The sequence below is a fragment of the Monosiga brevicollis genome, genomic scaffold (genome assembly GCF_000002865.3).
Source record: "Monosiga brevicollis MX1 MONBRscaffold_13 genomic scaffold, whole genome shotgun sequence".
Taxonomy (NCBI): Eukaryota; class Choanoflagellata; order Craspedida; family Salpingoecidae; genus Monosiga; species Monosiga brevicollis.
The window spans coordinates 959,903-984,761 of NW_001865050.1; the positions used below are offsets into that span (position 1 = coordinate 959,903).

A 24,859-nucleotide genomic window follows, 5' to 3' on the forward strand; every position below is an offset into this window, starting at 1 on the left:
CTTTATGTTGGTTTGTTTCACATCCCCTGTCGGTGAACATGACCGTATCTAATCTCTGGATACGCTGCCACGCTGTCTCATCCAGGTACGCCTCGAGGCACCAGTCTTCGCCCCGCCTCCCCTTAGCACAACCCTCCCAAAGGCGCGCCCAAGCCCTGGGCTCTGCCCTTCTGCTCTTCTCAACCTCTTAAGGATGTGAAAACGAAAAACGCAGCCGGGGGTCAAAACGTGCCGACCACCTACAACATGACCCCAACCACATCCGATTACGACATCCAAAACGTCAGACGATTTGTATTGCATCATCGAGCGATTACGGCAGCGGCGGCGGCGCCAAAACGGAGAACGAACGGGCCGTCGAGTGGTCGAGGGTCCCCCGTACAGCGCTCGCTGGCGTTGGGTGGGAGGCGGGAGAGAGTCGGGGAAGAAGCTTTGACATGGTACTCTGCACTATGAAGCGAGAGGGAGGTCCAATGGTCAACCGTGAACGGTACCAGGGGCACTTGGTCGTCCCCACACATGACCCACGACCAGGGGCCAAGTCGTACCGGGGGAGATCAAGACAACGCGTTGTCAGCCAACACGGCGGGTTGCCCGTGTACCGTGTTGAACCGGGGGCTCGACCTGGTGCCGTGTCGCTATTTCAACGCAGGGGTCGCCCGTCACGAGCCGTTGTCTAGGCCTCGGTTTGATCATTGTTCGAGGTTTGGGTGAGCTCGGGGTGCCTTTTGTTCCCGCCTGTATTGCTAAAGGTGGGGACCGACCAGCCCAAGTGAGTCGCTTGAACAGACTTTTTCTGTCCGAGTTGAGCCGATTGCGTTTGCCCATGCGCTCGCGCTCCTGGTGAGGAGGGTGTGTAAAGTCAGTATCTTTTTGGCCCTGCAAGAGCATCGCATTCTCTTCCTCGACCAGGTGGGTCGAGCCGAGCTTGCCGCCTCTCATCAAGGGCTGGGGGCGCACCGTTCGTTCTCGTGTCTCGCTTTGCCTTTTCTGTTTCTTCCTTGCAAAGACCTGTGCGTGTGTGTGTGTGTGTGTGTGAGAGAGAGAGAGAGAGAGAGAGTGTGTGTGTGTGTGTGCGAGAGTGTGTGCGCGCGCTTGCCTGGGTCCTGCTATCGGCTGGGGATATGCGTCGGCCTTGGTTGGCACTACATGGTGCTATTTTTTTGGGTCCCTCCATCCCGCATTGCCTCTCTTTTTGAGATTCTTCCTGCTCCGCGCTCCTGCTCCTTTTTCAGTGGGAGCCCAGCTTTGGGGCTTGATTGGTCTGTTCTCACACCACCCCTCCGCGCCACCCGTGTGTTGGCTTTGCTGTCAATACCTTCGGGTTCCCTTGTGTTTGTTGATAGTCGACCAGAGCAGAGGCTTGCTTGTCGCACGCCACACGCCTTCTCCTGGCGCACACCCAGGAACATGCAGGCGGCAACCAGCATGAGTGGCGGTATGCGTGCCACCAGCCGGCTGGCTAGTCGCACCGCCACCACCGAAAAACGTGGGCAGCAATCTTCCAGCCCCTCGTGGTACCGCTTTCACGATGACCTCAACAAGGCGCTCAACGAGCTCCATGGCGCCTCCAACGCCACCTTTCTCGTGCTTCGTGGTTCTGAACCCAATACCTATCGCCTTCTCGTGCGCTTTAACAAGGCCACTGAGGAATACTCCATCCAAGATCACGGTCGCGGCAATGGCGTTCAGCTCGTTCATTCTGAACTGCTCTTTGATAATCTTCGCCACCTCGTCGATTTCTACCAGAGACCAAAGTCCATTCAGCACCGCGATCTCCCATGCGTTTTGCATAACGATCGCGATCTTCACTACCGGTCCAATTCAGCTGGAGGTCCCATGTTCGAGGTGAGCAGTCGTCATCACAGGGGCGAAGCAGTTGGCAGCCCCAAGCTGCCGTGCGTAGTGCCTCCTCACATTCTTTTCTTTTTTTCCTTTTGTGTGTGTGTGTGTGTGTGTGCTCGACTATCTTGCTAGCCTGAAGTTGGCTCAAGTAGCCATTATTACCATCGTGGCTCTGCCACAAGCCTGGCGCCTTCCCCGGCCAAGGTAAGCGTTTGAAGCCATGCCTTGGGATTCACGTTGAAGCCCAATTGCACAATTCGGGCCTCCTTATGGCTTTTGCCCGTTGCTTGAATTGCAGAAGCACGTGCAGCTGACGCCCACTCGTCGAGGCCAGCAGCAGCAGCAGCAGCAGCAGCAGCAGCAGCAGCAGCAGCAGCAGCAGCAGCAGCATACTGCCACTCGTCATGACGTCCCTGCCGTCACTCGTCGACATACCTATGCCCAAGGTTTGTTCATCTGCTGCTGTCCAGTTCCAGTTCAGCTGGTGGAGTCGCATGTCCGGAGCCGCATCTCTTCTTTGGAATCAAGACTCAAAGTTTCGCACCTCGTGCGCATGTATACATGGGCTTGGTTAGGCTTGGGTGATGATTATCACCAACATCGAAACAGGCTGCATGAAGAGTCCTACCGCATCGAGGAAGAAGTGGTGCCCGTCCACTCACCCCGACGCAGTTATTGGCAAGCTCCGGCACAAGTTCGGCCCATCATGACCGAGACAAGGTCCAACACAAGCGTACCCCCTGTGCTGCGCTCTCGCTCAGAGCCCGCCATCATGACCAACAGCCATGCCTTTGCTCAGGTACCGCTGAGCGTGTGGTTCGAAATGAATCCATTTGCAAAGGTCTGCCCTGGTGCTCACTGACTTACTGCTTCTTCTCATATGCATTTCCTTGATTCCGTTGCCAGCAAACGCTGTTGACGGTGCCCGAGTCTGACGTTGCCAGCTTTGCCTCACCACATCTGACACAGCCTACGGCTGTGCCGATGCAGGCCATGCCGTCTGCGGGCATGCCACCACCCTCAGCTCAATCTTTTGCCACGACAAGCATGGCTTCCCAATTCTCCCAGGCTTCCACTGGCATGCACCAGCAACCCTCAACCCTGCCCTACCCACCACCCACCGGGTGGCTACAGCAACAGGCTTACGAGCCTGCCTGGTGGCAGCTTCAAATGTCGCGTTTTGACGCTCATCGCCTGTTGAAAGGTTTGCGCCCTGCCCATTCCATCGCGCAAGGGCACAAACGCCACCTGAATTTCTTGCTTGGGCGTCCATCTCGGCCTCGAAAACTCCACTCACAGACGCAAAATTCTCTGATTTGCAGGCATGCCACCTGGCAGTTGTTTGGTGCGCCGCAGCGAAAACTATGCGGACCGTCTAGTCTTGAACTATATCGTGGATGGACAGGTTTTTGATGAATACATTTATCACGTACCTACCAGCGATGGCGCCTCAGGTAAATCGTGTGCTCTTATCCTGCTGTTCTATTCCGTACTGCGTGCCAAAGTAGACATTGCGTCTGTCGGTCGGGCCTCCTCTCACCAGCCTTTCTCTCCGCTTGCCGGCTTTGAACAGGACTTTACTTTGAACGATGTCCCGAGGTCATCTTCCCATCGGCCCTCGCATTCATGGAGGAGTTTTCTGGTCACAACGAGGTGTTCACGGTTCCGTTGCGGCCGTAAGTGGACCACGACTTGGCATCACCACTCTGGTTGCCCCCGCTCACCATAATGCACTCACCAACATGATGGACACACTCTGCGTCTTGATAGGCTTCCAGAGGAGACTTTTCAGAACGGCATGTTCATGGTGGAGTCGCCTGCAACCCCCATGTTTGGCACGGAGGAGAACCTAGAACGCAACCGACTGGCCAAGGCCGCAAGCAGCAACCGAAGTGACGGACAACACCGCCACCGCCACTACCGCCATCATCGTCATCACCATCACCACAATCGCGACCATGAAGATAAGCGCACAAGCCACGGCACTCGCCAGCACAAATCTCGTCACCGCCACAGCCCCTCGCCCAACCTCATTCGCCGAGATGAGGGCACTCAGGTTTGACATACCTCGATGGCTGCTTTGTCTTGCAACACACTTTCTCACACCTCGCATCTTGCATGTGGCCACATCGCATGCAGACGACAGACGCGCAATCCCAGCCCCCACCAATGCGACGAGCGGCTAGTGTGCCTGAGCGCCCCCGCGCGGCGATGATGGCGGCTGTAAGGCCAAAACCCGTTGGCCTCGATTGTTCGACTCGAAACTGTGCGTTGTGACTCATTAGCTGGTTGTTGGTTTGACCTGAATCCTCTTTAGACGCACCGTGCGCGCACCAACCCAGAGCTGCACACACAAGATCAACTGCACCCGCACACTTACGCACAGGCCCGCCCTGCAGAATCCCAGCAGTCCACATATGCAGACATCATCGAGCCGCGACAAGGTCACATTGTGCGTCAAGCGTCTACAACCGTATGTTGCTCCATCTTTACATGTTGACCCTTGGTGCCTCGATGTTTGCGACTACTGCGCTCACTGCATCCACACTCTTATCCACAGTTGCAGCCTCCCGTCGAGTCCTCGCAATCAAACATGGTACACATGGACGTGGATCAAATGCGGCGACGACCTCGAATGCCTCTGCCGACCGAACAAACGCAGCCGCCAGTTCGACAGCCGCAACCCGAGATCACCGTGGAAAGCATTGCAGGCAGTGTGAGTTCACACCCACAACCCACCGAAGTAGAACCAACTACAACGCCGAGTGCCGCATCAGCAACAGCAACAGCCGCGGCCCCTGCCGCGGCGTCGAACCGAGGTCTGAATCATCAAGCCACCGTTGTTGAGGGCCCTGTCGATGAACCCCAGTCGACAGCAACAGCCGCTGTTAGCCATCGGTCTGGCATTGCGGATGCCCACGCTGTTTCTGCAGCACCCGTCTTTGCAAGCCCCCCACCATCCGTATCCGCTGCACCCCCGCCCACCAGCGTGAGCGCTGAGCCTGCCGCTGCCACTTCAGGCGAGTTTCAGCGCGATGCGCAAGGGCACCCTGTACTGTCGACCTTTCCATACCAAACCAATACCGATTACCGTCGGGAGGACCAGTCCTCTCTGGCTGCTCCCCGCGCCCCCGAGTCTAGCCTTGGCAGCCAGAACAACAGACAGCGCGTGCTGCGCTCAGAGTCAAACGTGAGTCAAGAATCACACGACTTTGAGCCACACCCTTTTGGTCTGAACGAGGTTATCCCATTCTGGTACCGTATGGATTTGAAGATGGAGGAGGCCCATGCCGCCCTGGCAGGTGGCAAGACAGGCGACTTCTCCGTCCACCAAAGTGATAAGGCGTCCCCCTTTGCCGCCCTTTCCTACGTGGGCAATGACGGGCTGGTGGCCTCCAAGGACATCTTTTTCGACTGCAAGACGGGCAAATTCCGACTTCAGGGCCGCAATGCTTGGTTCTCAACCGTGACCGAAGTCGTCCGCAATGCCTCCGACCCGCACGGCAAGCGATCCACGCGGTCAAAAACTCGCCCCGCCACCATTCCCGAGGGACAGACCCTGCCCACGGACAATGGCATGCCGCCACCTCAAAATGCAGCCACGGAAACGGCCCCTGCCGCGACTGCGCTCTAAGTCTTTTCAACCTTGCTCTATTTGCCCACTTTCCTGTTTTGTATTGTGTCGCGCGCTGCGACCAAAGGGTGTGTTGCACCAATTTTTTTTTCTGTGAACCGACTGTGTGCAATGCAAATCTATGATTGCCCGCATGCATTCTTCCGTGTGCATGTGCAGTCGTGGCCAAATTGGTCGTCCATCTGAAATGTTGAGGCTTGGTTGCCTTGCCTTTTCCCGGTCTGTATAGAATGTATCGTTTGTCTGAATAGTACCGCTCCATGGGTAAGGCCTTGCACATTCAATTTTTGATAATTGATGTGAGTCAACTGGATAGATGAAGATGGGCCCTTCTGCGTTATCATATCGTGCAAGAGTCGATCAGACACATCTCCAAGATGATTTCAATTGGCTTGAAGAAGAAGACAAGACCTCTTCTTGTCGACCAGAACCACCAGGACGATACCAGATAAAAAATGCGGCAGGCTCGGCATCAAGCCTCGGCAAACACCTCGAGCCGGGTTGCGCCACACACCTGAGGGGCAACCACGACCGCGAACGCCCGGCGACGCCGGCCAGCCAAACCGCAGACGGCAGCAACATGGAGTTATGCAATGCAAAAGGGATTTCAAAGGCAACGATTTCCATCGTAGCAGGTGTCACGACCTCCAAAACAAGGCGCGATTCACGCTGCCCAATGGAAAAAGAGTAACCACGAAGCCCCAGCCGCTCGAGAACGGCATAGACAGCACGCTACAGACATGAAACATCACGCACGAATTGTGTTTCAAACGGCCCCAACTTGGCTTGGTGAGGTAATTCAAACAAAAGAAGCAAGCGTAGAAGACAGGGAATAAGGGAGTGGAGAAAAGTCAGAGCTCATAAGAGAACACAAAGCCTGGATCATGGCTTGGGGCCCAGGCGCCACACGCTAAGGGGGGCGCGAGCACACAGCAAGCAATGACCACGAATGCCTAGTGCATGAGGATGAGACGAAACGGGGCCTCTCGCAAGAATGCCAGGTCCTAAGGTGACCCGCAGACACGGCGGCTTAAGAAGAGCCCCGACCCCGAGACATCATCATCCTGCACACAGAACAATCAAAAATCAAAACACAAAGAGGAAAACAAGCAGCACCTGATTTGACCGTGCCCGCCACAGAAGAGCAAGGCACTTGTTCGATGCACGAAAGAAAGAGCAGAGACAGGGTCGATAGCAAAGGTTGAAGAAATGTGAAGAAGAGGAAAAGCACAAACAAACACAAAACAGCAACGCTTCCCCTTCGGAACAACGATAAGATGCCACCGACAAGGCCCGCGACAAGCTTGTGCTTGGCCTGGCAGAGGCATGCACCATCATCTGGGGTGCAAAGGTAATGCCGCATGGTTTGGGTTTACTCCTCATCAGGGTCATAGGCGAGGATGGGCGCCAGCCAGCGCTCAACGGTCTCAACCTCTTGCCCCTTGCGCTCAGCATAGTCAACGACTTGCTCGCGCGTGATCTTGCCCACGGCAAAATACTCTGACTTGGGGTGAGCAAAGAACAGGCCCGACACCGAGGCGGCGGGCATCATCGAGAAAGACTCGGTCAAGCTCATGGCGGCGCGTGCCTGAATAAGTGGAAAGGGCATAAAAAGAATGAGAGACCGAGACGGGGAATAAGGTCACGGCAAGAAGCCCATGACAGACACAGCAAAAGCACAAACAGACACAAGAAGTAGGGGACAGGATAGGCCCCCGAAACACCATCAATGAGAGAAGACAAAGCAGGAAAAAGGAGAAAAAATAAAATCAAATAGGAGGCAAAACAAAACAAAACAAAACAACACGAAATGACGCTGAACAACGCATGCCAGGATGACTAGCAATTCACCTCGGCATCCAAAAGCTTCCAGTACGTGGCCTTTTCGGTGTGATCAGGCTGGGTAGGGTAGCCAGGTGCGGGACGGATGCCATCGTACTTGAGCTATCATTGAGTAGAATAAGCGAGGCGGTCGTGGATCGTGAGAGTCGACATCAAAACAAATTGGGACAAGGGTGGAAAAGGCCACGCCGACATTGTGGACGCACCTGGTGAAGCTCACGACTGTTGAAGCTCTCATCCTTGGCATAACCCCAGTACTCGCGGCGGACATCCTCATGCAACATCTCCGCAAATGCCTCTGAAAGCACACACGCCAGACCCGGGCGATGCCGCACATGAGATGATGTTAGACTGCGCAATAAGACCACGCGAGGACACACGGCGCAGCGAGCGTCTCGACCAACCGGCGAGGCGATCAGCCAGAGCCTTGACCATGATGTTGTTGTAGTCATCGTGGTCAGCCAGGAACTTGTTGGCCAGCTCATCAGCGCCAATTCCACAGTTGACGGCAAAAAGGCCCACGTAGTCCGGGATGCCCGATTCCTTGGGTGCAACAAAGTCGGACTGGCAAAAATAGGCATCGCTCTTGTCCATCTTCTCGGCTTGCTGACGCAGACCAAAAAGCGTGGCCGTGGGCTCGGTGCGGGTGTCGTCGGCGTAAATTTCAATGTCATCGTGGTTGACCGTGTTGGCCGGGAAGATACCAAAAACACCCTGGGGAAACAAGTCGGCAGTGACACAACAAAAGAGGGTGAGTAATGGCCGGGATGCAAGAAAAGCACACACCAAACCGGGTGCTATTTGCCTGCCTGCCTGTCAGCCTGTCAGCCTGTCAGCCTGTCAGCCTGCCTGCCTGTCTGTGTCTGTCTCAACGGCACCGCCCACCCGCTGCCTTCTACTCTTGCAATCCGATTCGCTTCACATAAACGTACCTTGCCGCGGATGAGCTTTTCGTCGATAATGCGGCGCAAGAGAGCCTGGCCGTCGGCAAAGACACGCTGCGCCTCCTCGCCCACGTGGGCATCGTCAAAGATCTTAGGGTAGTTGCGGTTAGGGTACTTGCCACGGAGCTGCCACACCTCAAAGAAGGGTTTCCAGTCAATGTACTTGACCACGCGCTCAAGATCCACGTCCTCAATGACCTTGAGGCCAGTCATGTTAGGCTTGGCGGGCGCCTCGGCAGCCCAATCGATAACGCAGCGGCGCTCACGGGCATCGGCCAGGGAGACATAGGTACGGTCGGCCAGGGAGTCAAGGTACTCCTCGCGAATTTCGTCGTACTCGTCCTTGATGTCCTCGATATACTCCTCGCGGTTCTTCTTGTCGAGAACCGAGGAGACGGTGACAACAGAGCGGGAGGCATCAAGCACGTGGATGACTGGCTGTTGGTACTTTGGGGCAATCTTGACGGCGGTGTGCATCTTAGAGGTGGTGGCTCCACCAATGAGCAGGGGAATGTCGAGACCGGTGCGCTGCATTTCCTTGGCCACGAAGATCATCTCGTCGAGGGAGGGTGTAATGAGGCCGGAGAGACCCAGCACATCGGCCTTGTGTTCACGACAGGCGTCGAGGATCTTGTTGGCGGGGACCATGACGCCAAGATCAACAACCTTGTAGTTGTTGCAGCCCAGCACGACGGCCACGATGTTCTTGCCAATGTCGTGGACGTCGCCCTTGACAGTGGCAATGACCATGGTGCCGTTGTACATGTCCGAGACATCGGCCGTGTTGGGGTCAATGCCCTGCTCGCGAAAGGCAGCATCGCGCTCGGCCTCCATAAAGGGGATCAGGTGGGCAACAGCGCGCTTCATGACACGGGCTGACTTGATGACCTGGGGCAGGAACATCTTGCCGGCGCCAAAGAGATCGCCGACGATGGACATGCCAGCCATGAGGGGCCCCTCAATCACGTTTAAGGGTTTGGGGTAGAGGGTAGTGTTGAGACGGGCCTCCTCGGTGTCCTCGACGACAAACTTGTCAATGCCCTTGACCAGGCTATGTTCGAGGCGCTTTTCCACGGGCAGGCTGCGCCACTCGTCGACCTTCTCGTCCTTTTTCACTTCGGCGGTCATGGACTGAGCAAAAGCCAACATCTTCTCGGTGGCGTCGGGGTCGCGGTTGAGGATGAGGTCCTCACAAAGCTTGACGAGCTTGGGATCAATCTCCGTGTAGATGGGCATAACGCCGGCATTGACAATACCAAAGTCCATGCCTTCCTTGATGGCATGGTACAGGAAGACGGAGTGCATGCTCTCGCGCACGGCGTTCATGCCACGGAAGGCAAAGCTGAGATTGGAAACGCCGCCGCTAATGTGGGCGCCGGGGCAGCTCTCGCGGATGGGGCGGATGCACTTGATAAAATTGACGCCGTAGTTGTCATGCTCCGCAATGCCAGTGCCGATGGTGAGGATGTTGGGGTCAAAGATGATGTCGTTGGGGTTGAAGCCCACCTCTTCAACGAGGATGCGGTAGGAGCGCTGGCAGATGCGGATCTTGCCATCAAGGTCAGCGGCCTGGCCGTCCTCGTCAAAGGCCATGACGACGACGGCAGCGCCGTAGCGCTTGATAATGGAGGCCTTGTTCTTGAAATCGTCAACGCCTTCCTTGAGGCTGATTGAGTTGACGATGCATTTGCCCTGGACGCATTCAAGGCCGGCCTTGACGACGTCAAAGTTGGATGAATCGATGCAAAGGGGCACGCGAGAAATGTCAGGCTCTGAGGCAATGAGGTTGCAAAAGGTGGTCATGGCCTTGATGCCATCCAACATGCCATCGTCCATGTTGATGTCAATCACTTGGGCGCCGTTCTCAACCTGGCTCTTGGCGACGGCCAGAGCGTCATCGTACTTGTTCTCCTTGATTAGGCGGCAGAAGCGGGCCGAGCCGGCCACGTTACAACGCTCACCAATGTTAACAAAGTTGGTGTTCTCACCAATGAGAAAGGTTTCCAGGCCGCAGAGCAGCATCTCATTTGGATGGGGCTTGGGTGGTCGGGGCCGAGGCGAGAACTTGCTGCACTTTTGCACGATGGATGCAATGTGCTCGGGCATGGTTCCACAGCAGCCACCTACACATGGGGAGGGTTCGAAGGGGAAGGGTAAGGGGGGGATTGGGCGGGTTTGAAGGTGTCAGGTTTTTTGGGGTGTGCTTGAAGTTATCAAAGGGGGAGGAAAAGGAGGAGAACGAGGAGGAGGAGAAGGAGGCAGGTTGATGGTTTGACCCGGGTGCAAAGGATAACGAACCGACAATGTTCAGGAGACCATCACGGGCAAAGGCCTCGACATGACTACCAGTGATCTCAGGCGTCTCGTCATAACCGCCCATGGCATTGGGCAGGCCAGCGTTGGGGTAGCAGATGATGTAGGCGTCAGTGGCCTTGGCAATTTCTTCCAAGTGGGGTCGCATGTCTTCGGCACCCAGGGCGCAATTGAGGCCGAGGGCCAGGGGGTTGGCGTGACTGACGCTGACGGTGAAGGCATCTGGGGTTTGACCCGAGAGGGTACGACCGGAGCGATCCGTGATGGTGCCGGAAATGAGAAGGGGGAGGCGGGGGTAGCCTTCTTCAACAAGAGCGTCGATGGCAAAGAGGGCAGCCTTGGCGTTGGCAGTATCGAAGATGGTTTCCACGAGGAGAATGTCAACGCCGCCCTCGATGAGGGCGCGAATCTGTTGCGAGTAGGCCTTGACCAGCTCTGGGAAGGTGATGTTGCGCAGCTCGGGTTGCTCGACCGAGGGGGAGATGGAGAGGGTGCGGTTGGTGGGGCCTACGGCACCGGCCACGTATTTCTTGCCGAGGCCTTCGGCTTGAATTTCGTCGCAAGCCCGGCGGGCCACGCGGGCGGCCTCTATGTTGAGGCGTTCAACCAGGTGTTCCATGGCGTAGTCGGCCTGGGAGATGACGTTGGCGTTGAAGGTGTTCGTCTCGACAATGTCAGCCCCGGCACGGAGGTAGCGCTTGTGCAGCTCCACAATATCATCGGGCATGGTCAGCACGAGGACATCGTTGTTGCCCTGGAGGGGCTTGGGGTGGGACTTGAACTCTTCACCTAAAAGTGGATTTCACGGGGCGCGGGCGGGCGAAGGGGCGAGAGGAGGTGATGATGACACTTGGTGCCAATCTTGGTGGCAAAAGGGAGAGAGGGGGCTGCCTACCTCGGAAGTTTTCTTCTTCAAGCTTGAGGGTCTGAATGAGCGTGCCCATGGCACCATCGAGAAACATGATGCGCTGCTGGAGAATGGCATCGAGCTCGGCCTTGATTTGTTCGCCGCGCTGTGCCATGTCTGCCGGGATGGAAGCTGCCGGCGCCATCGTTGCAGGTGGCGAAGGAAATTTGAGGCTGCTGATGGTCTACTAGAGCCGTTGGACGAGCCCGTGTCCAACAGATGCGTTCAAGCGCGAGATCGTCGTATCCAGCCTTTTCTGCAAGCCCGGCGACAGCAAAGGGCAACGTCGGAGTGAGCTGCCAAAGGCCAAGGACCTGTCAGATCAGAGCAAGCCGAGGATGCGGTTATGTCGTGTGTGTATGTGTGTGTATATATATGTGTGTGTGTGTGTGTGTGTGTGTGTGTGTGTGTGTGTGTGTGTGGGACAAGATCGGCGATGGGCTTGGGGACTCCACCGTCACGTTTGAGGCACAACGAAAGAGAGAGCGAGAGCGAGAGAGAGAGAGAGAGAGAGAGAGAGAGAGAGAGAGAGAGAGAGAGAGCTCGAGATAGGACGATGGCACGAGATGACGGGGCGAGAAGAAAATTTCGAGAAAAAAAAAAAAAAAGGTGTTAGGGGTTCAAAAGACGAGAAAAGACAAGGGCGGGCATGCACGGCAACGGCATGAGAGGTGGCATGCGACGAGACGGCCCCTGCCCGATGACCGGGCTGCCCTCGCTCGTTTGCCTTTTCAAAGCCTGCACTGCACGCTCTGGCAGGTGCTCCTTGTGTACCGCGTGTAAAGGTGTGAGGAAGGGGGCTGGCCTGTCTCTGATGCGTGGGCTTGTGCGGACGTGGGCTGTACACACGGCCATGTGTTGTTGCTTCACGCACGCGGTGATGGGACGGCACACTGCAACACGTCCAGTACCAGAAAACACCTCCGCGTCTCGGATCAACCGTCACACCTCAGATACCGTCAGCATGCGTCTGCGCGCTGCCGCCACTGAGAGAGAGATGAGAGAGATGAGAGAGATGAGAGAGTTTGAGAGAGTTTGAGAGAGAGAGAGAGAGAGAGAGTTTGAGAGAGAGAGTTTGAGAGAGAGAGAGAGAGAGTTTGAGAGAGAGAGTTTGAGAGAGAGAGAGAGAGAGATGAGAGAGACAGAGAGAGACAGAGAGACAGAGATAGAGAGAGACGAGTGAGAGAGAGAGAGAGAGAGAGAGAGGGATTTTTAGAGAGATTTAGAGAGGGTTTGGTACCTTCAGCTGTGATCGAAGAAATACACACACATACAACTCTCTGACACATCAAAAGATGTCAACATATATGTGTCACACTATGTCACACTTTCACAAAACAAAGTGTGACGTGTGTTAGATGTAGAGCAGCTGCGTTGGACTGCGCAGTCCTGAGCGTGGTGGCAGTGGCAGCGGCGAGGCAGGACCCAGTGGTAGTAGCGTGTGAGGGTTGTCGTCACATTTTTCTGGGACTCGATGTCAAGCTGGGACAAGGCGGGGGCGCGGGGCGAGGCGACACCTCACAACACCTGTCTCGCACCACCGGTATCACATCCCCGTACATGTGTGTAGACACACGTGACCTGCTCCTGCTGCTGCTGCTGCTATGCACGCCAGCGACGGGTTTTGCTGTGCCACGTCGAACGCGGCTTGTGCGAATATCTGACAATCTGACATTTGGAACAGATATCTGACATTTCGACATAAGTAATTTACTTTTAGACATGGTAAGTGGTAAGTGTAATCATTCCCACACTAGTCCGTGCATAGGACAAGGATGTGTCCTATTTTGCAAAGAACCTTCCTGAAGGAACAGAATCGGGTCAGGCAAAAAAAGGGGCATTGTTCATGTGTGACGATTCGCGTGGTCGGGTGTGGTAGCTCAGTAACCTAATTCTGTTTGAACGTGACTCTATGTGTGGCACAGGATGAAGCAGCGTATTGGACCCGTGGTGTGCCAGTGATCTCATCTCACATCATCCATCCCGGCCGCTGCACACACATGCGTTTTGGGTGTGGCAGCAGCCCCGAGCAACACCCGCTTGAGGATGCCGTTTCATCGCTGTTCCATGCGATCAGAGCTAAGCAAGGGACCTGCCTGCCTGCCTGCCTGCCTGCCTGCCTTGAAGTCGCCAGGGCCGTACGTACAGTTACCACAGCACACACACACACACGGTCTTCACACGCCACTCTCTCTATGATGATGACGGTGTGTGTGGTAGTGATATAGGCTGCTGATCTTTTGGGTATGACGAACGCTCTGTGCATGTGTGAAAGTGTTATCATTTATGTGTGGCGCTTTACGTGGAGATGCTACGTAAAATATGGTTTCACGTGTGATATCTTGACTTGTACGTATATGCGTTTATTCTCATATGTGTGTGCACACATTAAAGAGAGAGAGAGAGAGAGGGGCGTGTTGTTCATTTTTTTTTTCTTGTCAAGGGTGTGCGAAGGTACGTCATGCGACATGTGTGAGGCAGCGACGCGACGCGATGCGATGCGATGCTGTGCGAGGCGATGCGATGCGATGCGGGGTGATGGTTCAGTGGCGCTGGGTTGATGTTGCTGCTTGCTTGTGGTCGGGTGCCGAGTGCCTGGGGTGTGTGTGTGTACGCCTGTGGTGGCGGTCACTGCCTAGCGGGAGGGTCTCGGTCTTGTTGGCCCAGCGCTTGCACCACCCGTACAGTCTCAATTTGCCTGTGGCGCCCCCGCCCCCGTTGCTTGCACTCGATGTTGCAGGGACGGTCACGGACGCTTGGGCGCGGTGTGCCAAGCGGTGGTTGACTGCCGCAGTCGATAGTCCACTCCCCCCGCCTCAAACTCCCTCGGAAGGGCTCCATAGCATCATAATTTTTGTTTTCCTGGTTACGAGCCCAGTCTCGACATGGCCGTCGCCACAAACTTGCGTGCCCGCGAGCACGGCAAGGCATCCGCGGATCATGCAGTCACCCCGACCTCGGCCCCGGCCAGCAAGAAGGCTGCCCCTGAAGCCATGGAAATTGAGTTTGGTGGTCCCGTGGGTGCCGCCTTTCTCATCATCTGGTCACACTACATCCTCTTTTACTTTTGGTATTGCCTCGAGGTTGGTCACCCAGGCCCTGCTCCCTTCAACTACCCACCGACCTGCCTCTGAGCTATCACCTCACTTCCTTGCTGGTTGCAGGCCAACAAGGGTCACTTGGTTCTTCCCACCTCCATGAGCGAGCTCCAGTTTCATCTCTCCAACTTTGCATCCCTCTTCTGGACGCAAGCCCTGCCAACCCAGCACACCCTCATCGTCTATGGTATCTTTGTCTTTAGCCAGGTAACTATCATCTGCCCAGCCACAACCCGATCCAAAACCAGCCATGCGTGCTTTGATACCATTTATATTGATTCAGCAAACCGCCCGCCGATCTTGGGGCCTTGGGTCTGCACATAACAGCGCATCGCCTGATCCTGCGTTCGCCTCGCCTGTGCCACCCCGCCTCTGCCACGCCCCCATTTCTAGCTCTTCTTGGCCATGCTCCTTCCGGGCATGCGCATCAAGGGCCGCCAATTACCCACCGGCGAGCGCCTCGATTATCTCTGCAATGGCTTTGCCACCCTCTATGCCACCCTTGCCCTTGTCGCCACCCTCCACATCCTCGACATCTGGCGGCTAACCGATATCATGGACAATCTGGGCGCCTATGTTTCCACCAGCATCATTGTGGGCAACTCTGTCGCTCTCTTCTGGTATGATGGCTTTCCCACTTGCCGTCGCAAACAACCTCCTTGTGTACATGCTCTCGCTCAAGCGCGTTTACCGGGCTTGCCTCTGCCCCTCCTCAGGTACTTGTATGCTCGGCTGATCGGCCCTGTGGGTCGCCTCTCCGGCAATGCCCTCTATGATTTCTTCATGGGTGCCATCCTCAATCCTCGGGTGGGCATTGTTGATATCAAGATGGTGAGTCTCTTCATTCCTCGTGCTGCTCATCTACACCAACTACAGCATCAACAACGACATGCGCACAAACTAAAAACGGGGGAAAAAACAAAACAAAAAACAAACAAACAAACCGACGCTCCCGTCTTGCTCAAACCGCCTTGACCTGCATCCATATTGACTCAGGTGGCCGAGTGCCGTTGGTCCTGGTTGACCCTCTTGCTGCTGACAAGCTCGGCCGCACTCAAGGAATACGAGCTGTACGGTGCCATCAGCCCCAACATGGCCCTCATGGTCTTGGCCCACTGGCTCTACTGTAATGCAACCCACAAGGGTGAGCACTACATTCCTGCCACCTGGGACATTTACCATGAACAAGTATGCCCTTGATCCTGCTTGACCTGTCCGCTTATCTGAGCTCGTGCCGAGCCTCAGTCTGACTCTGCAATACACTCTGCTTGCTCGTGCAGTTTGGATGGATGCTGGCCTTTTGGAACTGCACCGGTGTGCCGTTCATGTACTGCTTCCAATCCATCTTCCTCCTCAAGAACCACGGCCACCCCGGTCTGGCTTTCAGTTGGCCCTACATTACCTTCCTCTTTGCCCTCTTGCTGGCGGCGTACTTTGTGTTTGACACTGGAAACGGCCAAAAGAGCGCCTTCAAGCTTCCCAACCTTGAACGCCCCTACGTCTTCCCAAACCTTCCTTACACCATCCTCAAGAACCCCAAGATCTTGCACACCCCGCACGGCGACCTCTTGGTGGATGGCTGGTACAAATACGCCCGCAAAGCCCAATGTAGGTCCATCTTCTCATCCTCCCCTTCTAAGCCACCGCTCAGGCAATTTCGCGCACTTTTTCTGCAGCTCACCTCGTATTGAATTCCTCGTATCCCATCCTAGACACGGCTGACATTGTAATGGCGCTCTGCTGGGGTCTGTCGTGCGGCTTTCTCAGCCTCACTCCTTACTTTTACGTGACCTTCTTCACGATCATGATCATTCATCGCCAAACCCGCGACGAGGCCCGCTGCTCCAAGAAATATGGCCAGTATTGGACTCAGTACGTCGCTGCTGCGATCATACGCACTTTCAATTACCGCGCAACACACAACCGCATTGTCGCAAAGCAAACACAACTCGTAGACAACCACTTGCAAAGGTCAAAAAATGTTGTTTGCCACTCCGCGCGCTCACTTCCTCTTTGCTCTTCCTGCCTGACTACCAACTCCTAGATACAAAAAGATGGTGCCCGCCGTCTTTATTCCCGGTCTTTTTTAAACACTCGGCTTGGGATTGATGTCGTGTCGCAAGCGCGACCCACGTCAAGGGTGTGCAAGCAAGCACCACTTCGTTAGGAATCAAGCACTCAAAATTCAGAACAAAACGCAAAAAAAAAAAAAAAAAGCAAAACAGCCAAAAGCTAACAACAACATCAACAATCAGACAAAACCCGAAATCAGCCCAAGCGTCATACATGTGCTGGTAGCACATTTTCATTCAAGTGTGCCACCATGAGATATGTGGAAACGATACACTTGCTTTCTTCAAACATGAGCGCAGAGCCTTGTAAAGGCCACGTTGGACTACATGTCGGCTGCAGCATCCATGGCTTCAACCAACTCATCGTCCATGAGTTCCTGACTCTGACCCGCACTGCTTGCTCCAACGGGGCTGTTAACCTGCTAGGGGCACACGTCAAGTAAAATGTGAGATGGGTACACACCAAAGCGAGCGGATGGGCCTGTCACAGGCGGTATATCTCACCTCTGTATTTGATTGACCGCCTAGGAAAGTCGTCTTGTGCTCGCCGTTTGTCAAGATTTGACGGCTGTCGTCAAAGTATTGGTTGGGGTGCTGAATACTCACGGTGTTGGGCTCGCACTAAATACACGCAAAGCAAGGCAGGGCAGGGTCAACATGAGTGTCGAGCACTTCCCGCACAGCAGCAAAAGAATCGGCTTTCCACGTCTCCATGAACTTTTGGTTTCGTTTCAGGGATACTGTACGGTTCACATACGTTATGCGTGACCTCGAAATATCGGCCGCAGGCAATTTGATAGTGATGCTCAGACACCAGCTTTGAAATCTACGCGTACAACAAGGGAGAGCATGTTTTTGAGCTACTGGCCGAGGCAAGTCTGATGCATCTTTTTTTTTTCCTTGGTCCGAAGAAAAACCAACCTCACTGATGGAGTTTGTGGGCACGCCGTAGGAATGCAGCTTCACACGCAAGTTCTCGGCATTGTAGTGCCTGAAAGGACAGCCATGGGCATCACCGGTACCGGGCTGTTCACCCATGATGATGCGCATGCAGCTGTACGGGGTGTAGTCGGCCCGCTTGCCCTCCTTGCCATAATTGTGGCGAATGTTGTATGCGTACTGCTTGTCAAACTACGGCACGAGGACACCGATCGACAAGCCTCGGGTTGAGCAAAACCTCATAAATGCAAGCACCGATCAAACAAAAACAAAAACAAAACAAAATAAAATTCAAGCTAGCAGCCGGACAACAGCCAAACCACTAAAGTAGAAGGTTCAACGTCAGCGAATGCCGCCCTCTGCACAGAAAAGAGACACACCTTGTCTATGGACATGGCGCGCGAGAACTCGGTGCGCCAGAACAAAAGGGCATCTTCCAGTGATAGCCCAATACCCTTGAGGAAAAGACCGTACTGCATACGAGCGCCATGGCGCAAATGATGGGCCTCGGCCAACTTCTCCTGAGCGGTGCGCATGCAAAGGGGAAAGGACTGCTTTGCAAGGCTTGGAATGTCGGCTGGCGCGACTTGGCCGGCGCGGCCCGCAGCATCCACGCGATACTCATTGCCGAGGTATCGTTGGCTGCCAAAATCGCGAATATTCACCCAAAATAGTGACAAATGAGCAGGAATATCAAGTGGGGTTTACACATTCTAGTAGCACTTGAAACCTAAAGCACAGCGCTGCCAAAGAGTTCCGCATACCTGAGTGAATTGAGCATGGGCAAGAGTCGCGAATCTTCCTCCAGGTCGGGGAGCGCTCGAGCGGTGGCGGCCAGAGAAGCCGAGAGTTGCAGACGAAAGGCGCCGACAATGATGGGGGTCATGTCTTCGCGAGGCACATAGACGTTGCCGTTGGAGATGTAATGTCTGCGTCCGCGCACGAGGTCGAGGGCTTGCTCAAAGGGTACCTGAATTCAACAGCAAAGTGCAAAGATCAGTTTCAAGGCCATTCTGGCGAAATGGCAGGAAGATGCGCACGGGGGATGGGTCAGGAAGACGGGCATCGCGCGTGCCTTGAAGTACTCTGTATTCTTCACATTGCCCCCCAAGTCTCCTCCGAGTGCAGCACTGCGTAGAAAACGGTCGATGCTCATTTTTTCTGTTTCATCCACCTGCAAACGACAAAGAATCAGTCCTCACAGGCCTCAGGAGCGCCTGCAAAGGCTGTGTCTGTCCAGGTGTCGCAAGGTGTAGATGGCTGGCGCTTTGTAATCATTCACTGACCACCGTGTACTTGAGGTTCTGAAGCTCGAGCAAATGGGTAATATCGTTTGCTGATTGATTCTCCAGTCGATAGCTACATCAATAACGACAGGAAAGAGTGGAGAGGGCAATGTCAACGACATGAAAGTTGGTTTGTTGGCCCGCTGTTTGGTTCCAGCGTCGAGGTGCGAGGCACACGAGGCGGTCAGGCGTACCGAAAGAGCTCACATTCCTGGGTGAGAAACCAGCGGCGGAGCTCCTCCCTGCATATAGGATCAAGACGCACACATCAGGGCAACCGGTCAGGCCCGGTGCGCCAGGACAAGTCAGCCATCTGAGAGTAAAGGACACACGTTCGACAGTAGGCAAGGCGCAGAATGAAGTGCGACACGTGATCGCGACGACGAATTTCCAGCGGGTTGGCTGCATCCTGTACTCGCGGTCATGGGTGCGCACGCGCGAGGCATGTCGAGATTGCCAGTTTTTGTCAGACGTGGAAACAACAGGAAACTGAGGGGCCAGCGCGGGTCAAGATCTGGACGGCCAGGGGAAAAACCAAGGCGGGGAGAGCGGGGAGAGCGGGGAGAGCGGGGAGAGTCTACACACTATTAGCGGCAAGAAAACTTTGGTCTTTTCGCGCATCTGAGCGCTGAACTTGTCATCCCGCGTGGGAAAGCGAATTTTCACCAGCTCAACATCCTTCAACACTGGGTAGCGGGCATTGTGTGAGAGGCGAGGACATGTGAGGATGAGAAATGAGTTTGAGGCAGTCTTGGCTGCAGCAGAGGCGGGGTTCTAAGCTGCAGGCTGGGTTGCCTTGTGCACGCGCTGCGTACCCTTGAGACGCTCGACGGCCAGACGCTCAAACTCCTCAAGTGAGACCTCGTCCACGGGTGGGAGGGTGTAAAATTGGAGCTGATGAGGATAGAGGTCGGGGTCAATGTCTCGACCGGGGCCTGTCTCGCCATAACGGGCCGACTAGCAAGCCGGCCGGGCGCATGAGAGGGCAAGCGAGAGTTTGAGAAGGGTGTGGACGTGGGATCAGGGCATCAGGTACGGTGCAGGAGCAGGGGATCGCACCGATTTGGAGCGCGAGGCCCGAGTCTTTCTGTCAACGTGAGTAGCCATGACCAGTCTATGCACCCAGACACCAGCCACACAGCATCGCGTGGTGCATTGTCAGTCTCGCTCATCAAGCGGTGGTCCGGTGCGCTCGGGCAAAAATTCTACCTGAGGGCGCAGGGTGTGGTGCTCCAGGCCGATTCTCCAACTGCGGGCGTTGAAAGACGAATTCAAGCGCAGGCTTCCTTTAAAAAAAAAGAAAGGGTCAAGGAAACCTTTCCCCAAAAAAAGGGCTGTTAGGCCTTCAGGTGGTCTGCCGTGCGCTCCCCCCTCCCGCGCGCGCGCGTTCTGTGTGTGTGTGTGTGTGTGTGTGTGTGTGTGTGTGTGTGTGTCAATGCCGTTGAATCGCGCAGCGGGTTGCGTTTCGGCGCCAAAATGAGAAAAGTCCGCGGGTAACGGTCACTAGTTTACGACACGGTCAAAACCCGTGTTGTAAATATACAAATTAGAGAATCACATTACTCTATACTACTTTAGAGGGGTGTATTGGAATTACGGTATGAACGGGCTTGTGTAAGGTTAGCTTTGAAAGCGTGTCATTCGTTACGGTTTGGTCGAGTCTGGTAGAGATAGGGGTGTTTGCACTGCATTTCTGAAGAGGGTGAGCATTCACCAATGAATATTTCAGGGAGGCGTTCAGACTCGGTATAGCAGTATAGCAAGAAGATAAGGCGTTTTCAGAGATGACGTCTCTAGCATGAGCTGCCCAAGAGAAATTCCCCCGCGCCTTTTCCCAGGTAGAGATAGCTCACCAGCTGATTCACACGCAAATCGTTGCACAACACTGTGTTCAAAAAAAAAAAAAAAAAAAAGCGCGCGCATGCGCACTTCACAGACGACGACGACGTGCGCGCCCCGCACACACACACACACACACACACACACGCGCGCGCTCGGTCACAGGCTACGGATACAGGATATAGATATAGGCAATCGCGGCGCGATGGAGACACCTGTGGTTGGCGTCTTGGGTGGCGGGCAGCTGGGGCGGATGCTGGCTGAGGCTGGGCACCGGCTGGGCATCAAGGTTGTGGTGCTGGATCCGTTGGGTGAGGCATCGCCGGCGGGTCAGGTGACGCACGGGGCGATCCAGGGCAGCTTTAATGATGCTGAGAAGATTCAGGAGCTGGCACGCCAGGTCGGCGTGCTGACGGTCGAGATCGAGCATGTCAATTGTGACGCGTTGGATGCCGTCGTGGCCGCAGGCACGCCCGTGCAGCCGTCCCCGCACAGCATTCGCCTGATTCAGGACAAGTTTGCGCAGAAGCAGCACTTTGCCGCCCATAATTTGCCCCTCGGAGCTTATCGGGAGGTTGCATCGGCCGAGGACGTGGCCGCGGCGGGCCAAAGCTTTGGCTACCCCCTCATGCTCAAGTCCAAGCGCATGGCCTACGATGGCAAGGGCAATGCCGTGGTGGCCAACGAGGTGCGTCAACGCGTGCCTGCGCGCCACTCTTCTTCCCAAACTCTGCTGCGTCGGGCTTGCTGTGTCCCGCGTGCCCACGTCTTCTTTCTTCACCCACTCCCCATGACAAACCTGCTTTCTGTACCTCCGCTTCTCATGGTGGCTTCGTTTGTCTGAGTGCAGGAAGGGATTGGTGCCGCCATGGAGGCACTCAAGTCCACTGACTTGTACGTGGAGCAGTGGGTGCCCTTTGTCAAGGAGCTGGCTGTTATGGTGGTCCGCGGGGCCACCGGGGAGGTCACCGCTTACCCCGTCGTCGAAACCCGCCAACAAGACAGCATCTGCCACACCGTGCTTGCCCCGGCTGCCTCGACTCAAGACGTGCAGCAGCGCGCAACCAACATCGCCTGCAAGACCGTTGCAGCACTCGAGGGCGCCGGCGTATTTGGCGTCGAACTCTTTGAGCTTGAGGATGGCCGCGTGCTGCTCAACGAGGTGGCTCCTCGTCCTCACAATTCGGGCCACTACACTATCGAGGCCTGCGAGGTGGATCAATTCGAGGCCCACTTGCGTGCCATTGTCGGCCTGCCCGTTGAAGGGACCCGCCTCGCTGTCGGTGCTTCCCTCATGCTCAACATCCTTGGTACTGGTCAAGCCGCCGATGCTCAAGCGCTGATGCAGACCGCCATGTCCACCCCAGGCGCTCGCCTTCACTGGTACGGCAAGGCTGGTGACCGTCCTGGACGCAAGCTTGGCCATATCACTCTGGTGGCCGACGACATCTCAGACTTGCGCGAGCGCCTGGTTCAGCTCTCCCCCAATACGGCACAGGAGGTGCTGTACGGTGCTGGCTCGCGTGTCGGCATCATCATGGGCTCCGACTCGGACCTTCCCACCATGCAAGCCGCCGCCCGCGTCCTCGATGACCTCAACATTGCCTACGATCTCACCATCGTCTCCGCACACCGCACCCCGGACCGCATGGTGCGTTACGCCGAGACTGCCGTGGACCGTGGCCTCAAGGTCATCATCGCTGGCGCCGGTGGTGCCGCCCATCTTCCCGGCATGGTGGCAGCAATGACCCCGCTGCCGGTTATTGGCGTGCCCATCAAAACGTCCACGCTCAGCGGAGTTGACTCGCTGCACTCCATCGTGCAAATGCCGCGCGGCGTCCCCGTGGCTACCGTGGCCATTGGTAACGCCATGAACGCCGGTCTCTTGGCGGCTCGCATCCTGGGTGCCACCAACCCAGCAATTCAGCAAAGGCTGGAGCAGTTTCGCGAAGATTCAAAGGCCGAGGTTTTGGACAAGGCCGCACGACTCGAGGAGGTGGGCTACGAGCAATATCTCGCTACCACAGCCACCCGGGAAGTCAAATAACTCCGGTATCTGGCTTTTGGTCCACTGTTTAGTCGTCTCTTCATCTACATGTCTTTTGATTCCGTTGGCTCGAGGTTCGGGCCAACTTGAGAGTTGGATCGTAGTCGACCTGCTCTCTTCTTTGCTGCCTCTCAACTTCCCCCATCTATATGGTTGGGAGTCAAATCGTATTCGTTTTCTTTGATTAAGATGCATTTACATGTCAATAATATTATCATTTCGCGATGGTCCTTGACAAACCGTCACGCGTCTCTACACTTGCGTTTGGTGGAGCGCGCATATTGTATTGTAAGATCAGAGAAGGGTGCAAGGGAGGCGGCTCCAGACGGCGAGGAAGCGGTAGGCTATAAATGGAACCATCGGGTGACGAACACAGGGAAACGCAAGGTTGGCTCTAACAGCAAAAACATTCGCAGGCTCGCTTTGACAAGTCTTCGCCAAGTGGCAAGCTCTTCACAGCGACATTAACAAACGAGAGAGCTACAACGGTGCGTCATGTTGCTCACGCCAGCTGCTCTGCAATATTTCCAGGCGTCTGATGGGGTGGTTTTCTCGAAGCAGAATGTCCAGTTCCCCGCGCAAGACCCAGGCACCGACCCTGCAAAGCCGCACCAGTACGAATAAGACCAACACAGCTATATCCAGCCGTGCACAAGCAAACATGTTTGGCGCACCAATAAATGGCAGCAACAGGATCCTCTGGCGGCTCGCCAAAGTGAAGCGAAATTTGCAGGCGCTGGAAAGGAGCCAAACTTTGCCATATGCTCGAAGGGCCTATAAATTCATGAAGCCCTTCGCGCAGTGCCGCCTGTTCGTTGTCTGTCAAAGGGACATCCTCAAGCCATTCGACCTGGGGCGGGTAGACCGGCCGTATGTCAGATGAGATCAGCAGCGGCGATGGAGTGGAGTCTGCGAGGTTGGTTTGCGTTGATGCGACCAGTAGACAAACCTGAGCAACGTTGTAGCCATCCTTGACGCTTCTTGACAGGATGTGAAAGCGACGAGTGCCCAAGCACTCAACATGCAGGCAGCCATCAGCCGTCGGCTCGTGCCTCAAGATGCGCAAGGTGGTGCCGTAATCAGCATAACCATCCATTGTGGCGCCGCACATGCCAAATTCGCGCCGGTCTGTGGCCAAAACCCGGCGCATCATCAATCGGTAACGAGGCTCAAACACACGCAGCGGATAGGTCAAGCCGGGCGCCGTCTATCATCATCAAGAAGGCAGAAAGGCAAGCAACCACCAAACCGTTGGCTATGGGTGAGTAGAGTGTTCAGCAAAAGACTTGCAAAAGGCTTGCTTCTCATCAATCCCCCCCCTTCACTTGTGCAGCGATCATCGTGCTGGCACGGGCAAGCCTTGTCTTTCGGCAAAAAAGAAGAAGGAAATAAAATAAAAAGACACAGGAAAAGTCCGTGGTGAGGGGACGTACAGGGGTGCAGACGAAAATGGGCAAGTTTTGTTCTAGTTCCTCCAATTCAGCCTGCTCGTCTCGAGCACGCCGAGCTGCTTCAGTTGGAAAAACATGGCGAATGATCGGCGCGAGTGCCTTGACCTACGTTTTACATTCATATTCACGGCATCAGAGGAAAAAAACACAAACAAAACAAACAAAAAACCAATAATAAAAACAACACAGTACTGCAGGGCCAGTGTCATCCATCGGCCCAAACGGGATTGTTTTGTAGCAACGGGCAGGATACCTCGCAAAATTGCCGGGCAGCCAGAAAGTCAGCCAGGTCGGCACGACAGACCGGGCATTCGGGCTTGTGATCCAGGGTGCGCAGCACGCAGCTACGACAGAGCATGTGGCCGCATGGCAAGGCGATGGAACGCCATAGAAGGTCGTAGCACAGCTCGCACTCCAAATCGGCAAGTTCTAGTCGCTGCTGGCACAGCAGCAGGAGTTCGCTGTGGGCGACGGGCACAGCGGTATGGGGCTTGGTCTGGGCAAAGCTCACTGCCGCATCGAGAATGACTTGAAGGTCAGCAGCCCTGGCAGCGCACCGGTTGGACCAAGCTGCGGCATCTGGCTGCTCTGTAGAGGTCTGCACGGGCTCGGGTGAGCCACAGCAGGCTTCCACCCATGCCC

General features: G+C 55.4%; 7 protein-coding genes across 7 annotated transcripts in view; 4 read left to right on the forward strand and 3 right to left on the reverse strand.

Moving 5' to 3' along the window:
- Positions 1-519: 519 nt before the first annotated feature.
- MONBRDRAFT_9064 (uncharacterized protein) lies at positions 520-5,479 on the forward strand (the record flags this gene model as incomplete). The annotated part of the gene is made up of 8 exons (XM_001746578.1): positions 520-710; positions 1,347-1,848; positions 2,144-2,644; positions 2,752-3,049; positions 3,168-3,299; positions 3,419-3,521; positions 3,616-3,901; positions 4,406-5,479. The coding sequence occupies 8 exons, from the start codon at positions 520-522 to the stop codon at positions 5,477-5,479; spliced, it is 3,087 nt and encodes a 1,028-aa protein (XP_001746630.1).
- Positions 5,480-6,851: 1,372 nt separating this feature from the next.
- MONBRDRAFT_37476 (uncharacterized protein) lies at positions 6,852-12,470 on the reverse strand (the record flags this gene model as incomplete). Its single annotated transcript, XM_001746704.1, has 8 exons — positions 12,434-12,470; positions 11,474-11,741; positions 10,564-11,367; positions 8,254-10,388; positions 7,726-8,035; positions 7,528-7,619; positions 7,331-7,423; positions 6,852-7,067 (listed from the first exon to the last, which is right to left on the reverse strand). Exons 2-8 carry the CDS (start codon positions 11,628-11,630, stop codon positions 6,852-6,854), a joined length of 3,807 nt encoding a protein of 1,268 aa, XP_001746756.1. The 5' UTR covers positions 11,631-11,741; positions 12,434-12,470.
- Positions 12,471-14,370: 1,900 nt separating this feature from the next.
- Positions 14,371-16,782, forward strand: MONBRDRAFT_37477 (uncharacterized protein; the record flags this gene model as incomplete). The annotated part of the gene is made up of 8 exons (XM_001746579.1): positions 14,371-14,568; positions 14,650-14,790; positions 14,977-15,203; positions 15,300-15,414; positions 15,580-15,771; positions 15,864-16,191; positions 16,296-16,455; positions 16,628-16,782. 8 exons carry the CDS (start codon positions 14,371-14,373, stop codon positions 16,671-16,673), a joined length of 1,407 nt encoding a protein of 468 aa, XP_001746631.1. The 3' UTR covers positions 16,674-16,782.
- A 196-nt stretch (positions 16,783-16,978) lies between these two features.
- Positions 16,979-19,987, reverse strand: MONBRDRAFT_32834 (uncharacterized protein; the record flags this gene model as incomplete). Its single annotated transcript, XM_001746705.1, has 13 exons — positions 16,979-17,074; positions 17,160-17,276; positions 17,413-17,481; positions 17,577-17,786; positions 17,975-18,236; positions 18,359-18,564; positions 18,670-18,768; positions 18,881-18,953; positions 19,075-19,122; positions 19,213-19,289; positions 19,466-19,566; positions 19,696-19,837; positions 19,940-19,987. The coding sequence occupies 13 exons, from the start codon at positions 19,985-19,987 to the stop codon at positions 16,979-16,981; spliced, it is 1,548 nt and encodes a 515-aa protein (XP_001746757.1).
- Positions 19,988-20,924: 937 nt separating this feature from the next.
- MONBRDRAFT_9068 (uncharacterized protein) lies at positions 20,925-22,766 on the forward strand (the record flags this gene model as incomplete). The annotated part of the gene is made up of 2 exons (XM_001746580.1): positions 20,925-21,407; positions 21,570-22,766. The coding sequence occupies 2 exons, from the start codon at positions 20,925-20,927 to the stop codon at positions 22,764-22,766; spliced, it is 1,680 nt and encodes a 559-aa protein (XP_001746632.1).
- A 562-nt stretch (positions 22,767-23,328) lies between these two features.
- On the forward strand, positions 23,329-24,031 carry MONBRDRAFT_26306 (uncharacterized protein; the record flags this gene model as incomplete). The annotated part of the gene is made up of 3 exons (XM_001746581.1): positions 23,329-23,625; positions 23,755-23,892; positions 23,957-24,031. 3 exons carry the CDS (start codon positions 23,329-23,331, stop codon positions 24,029-24,031), a joined length of 510 nt encoding a protein of 169 aa, XP_001746633.1.
- Positions 24,032-24,422: 391 nt separating this feature from the next.
- MONBRDRAFT_9070 (uncharacterized protein) overlaps positions 24,423-24,859 on the reverse strand; it is a gene marked incomplete at both ends in the record, with an annotated part of 1,768 nt that continues 1,331 nt past the window's right edge. Inside the window, one exon of the mRNA XM_001746706.1 lies at positions 24,423-24,859. This exon is cut by the window's right edge and continues 115 nt beyond it. Within this exon, the coding sequence (XP_001746758.1) occupies positions 24,423-24,859 (437 nt within the window).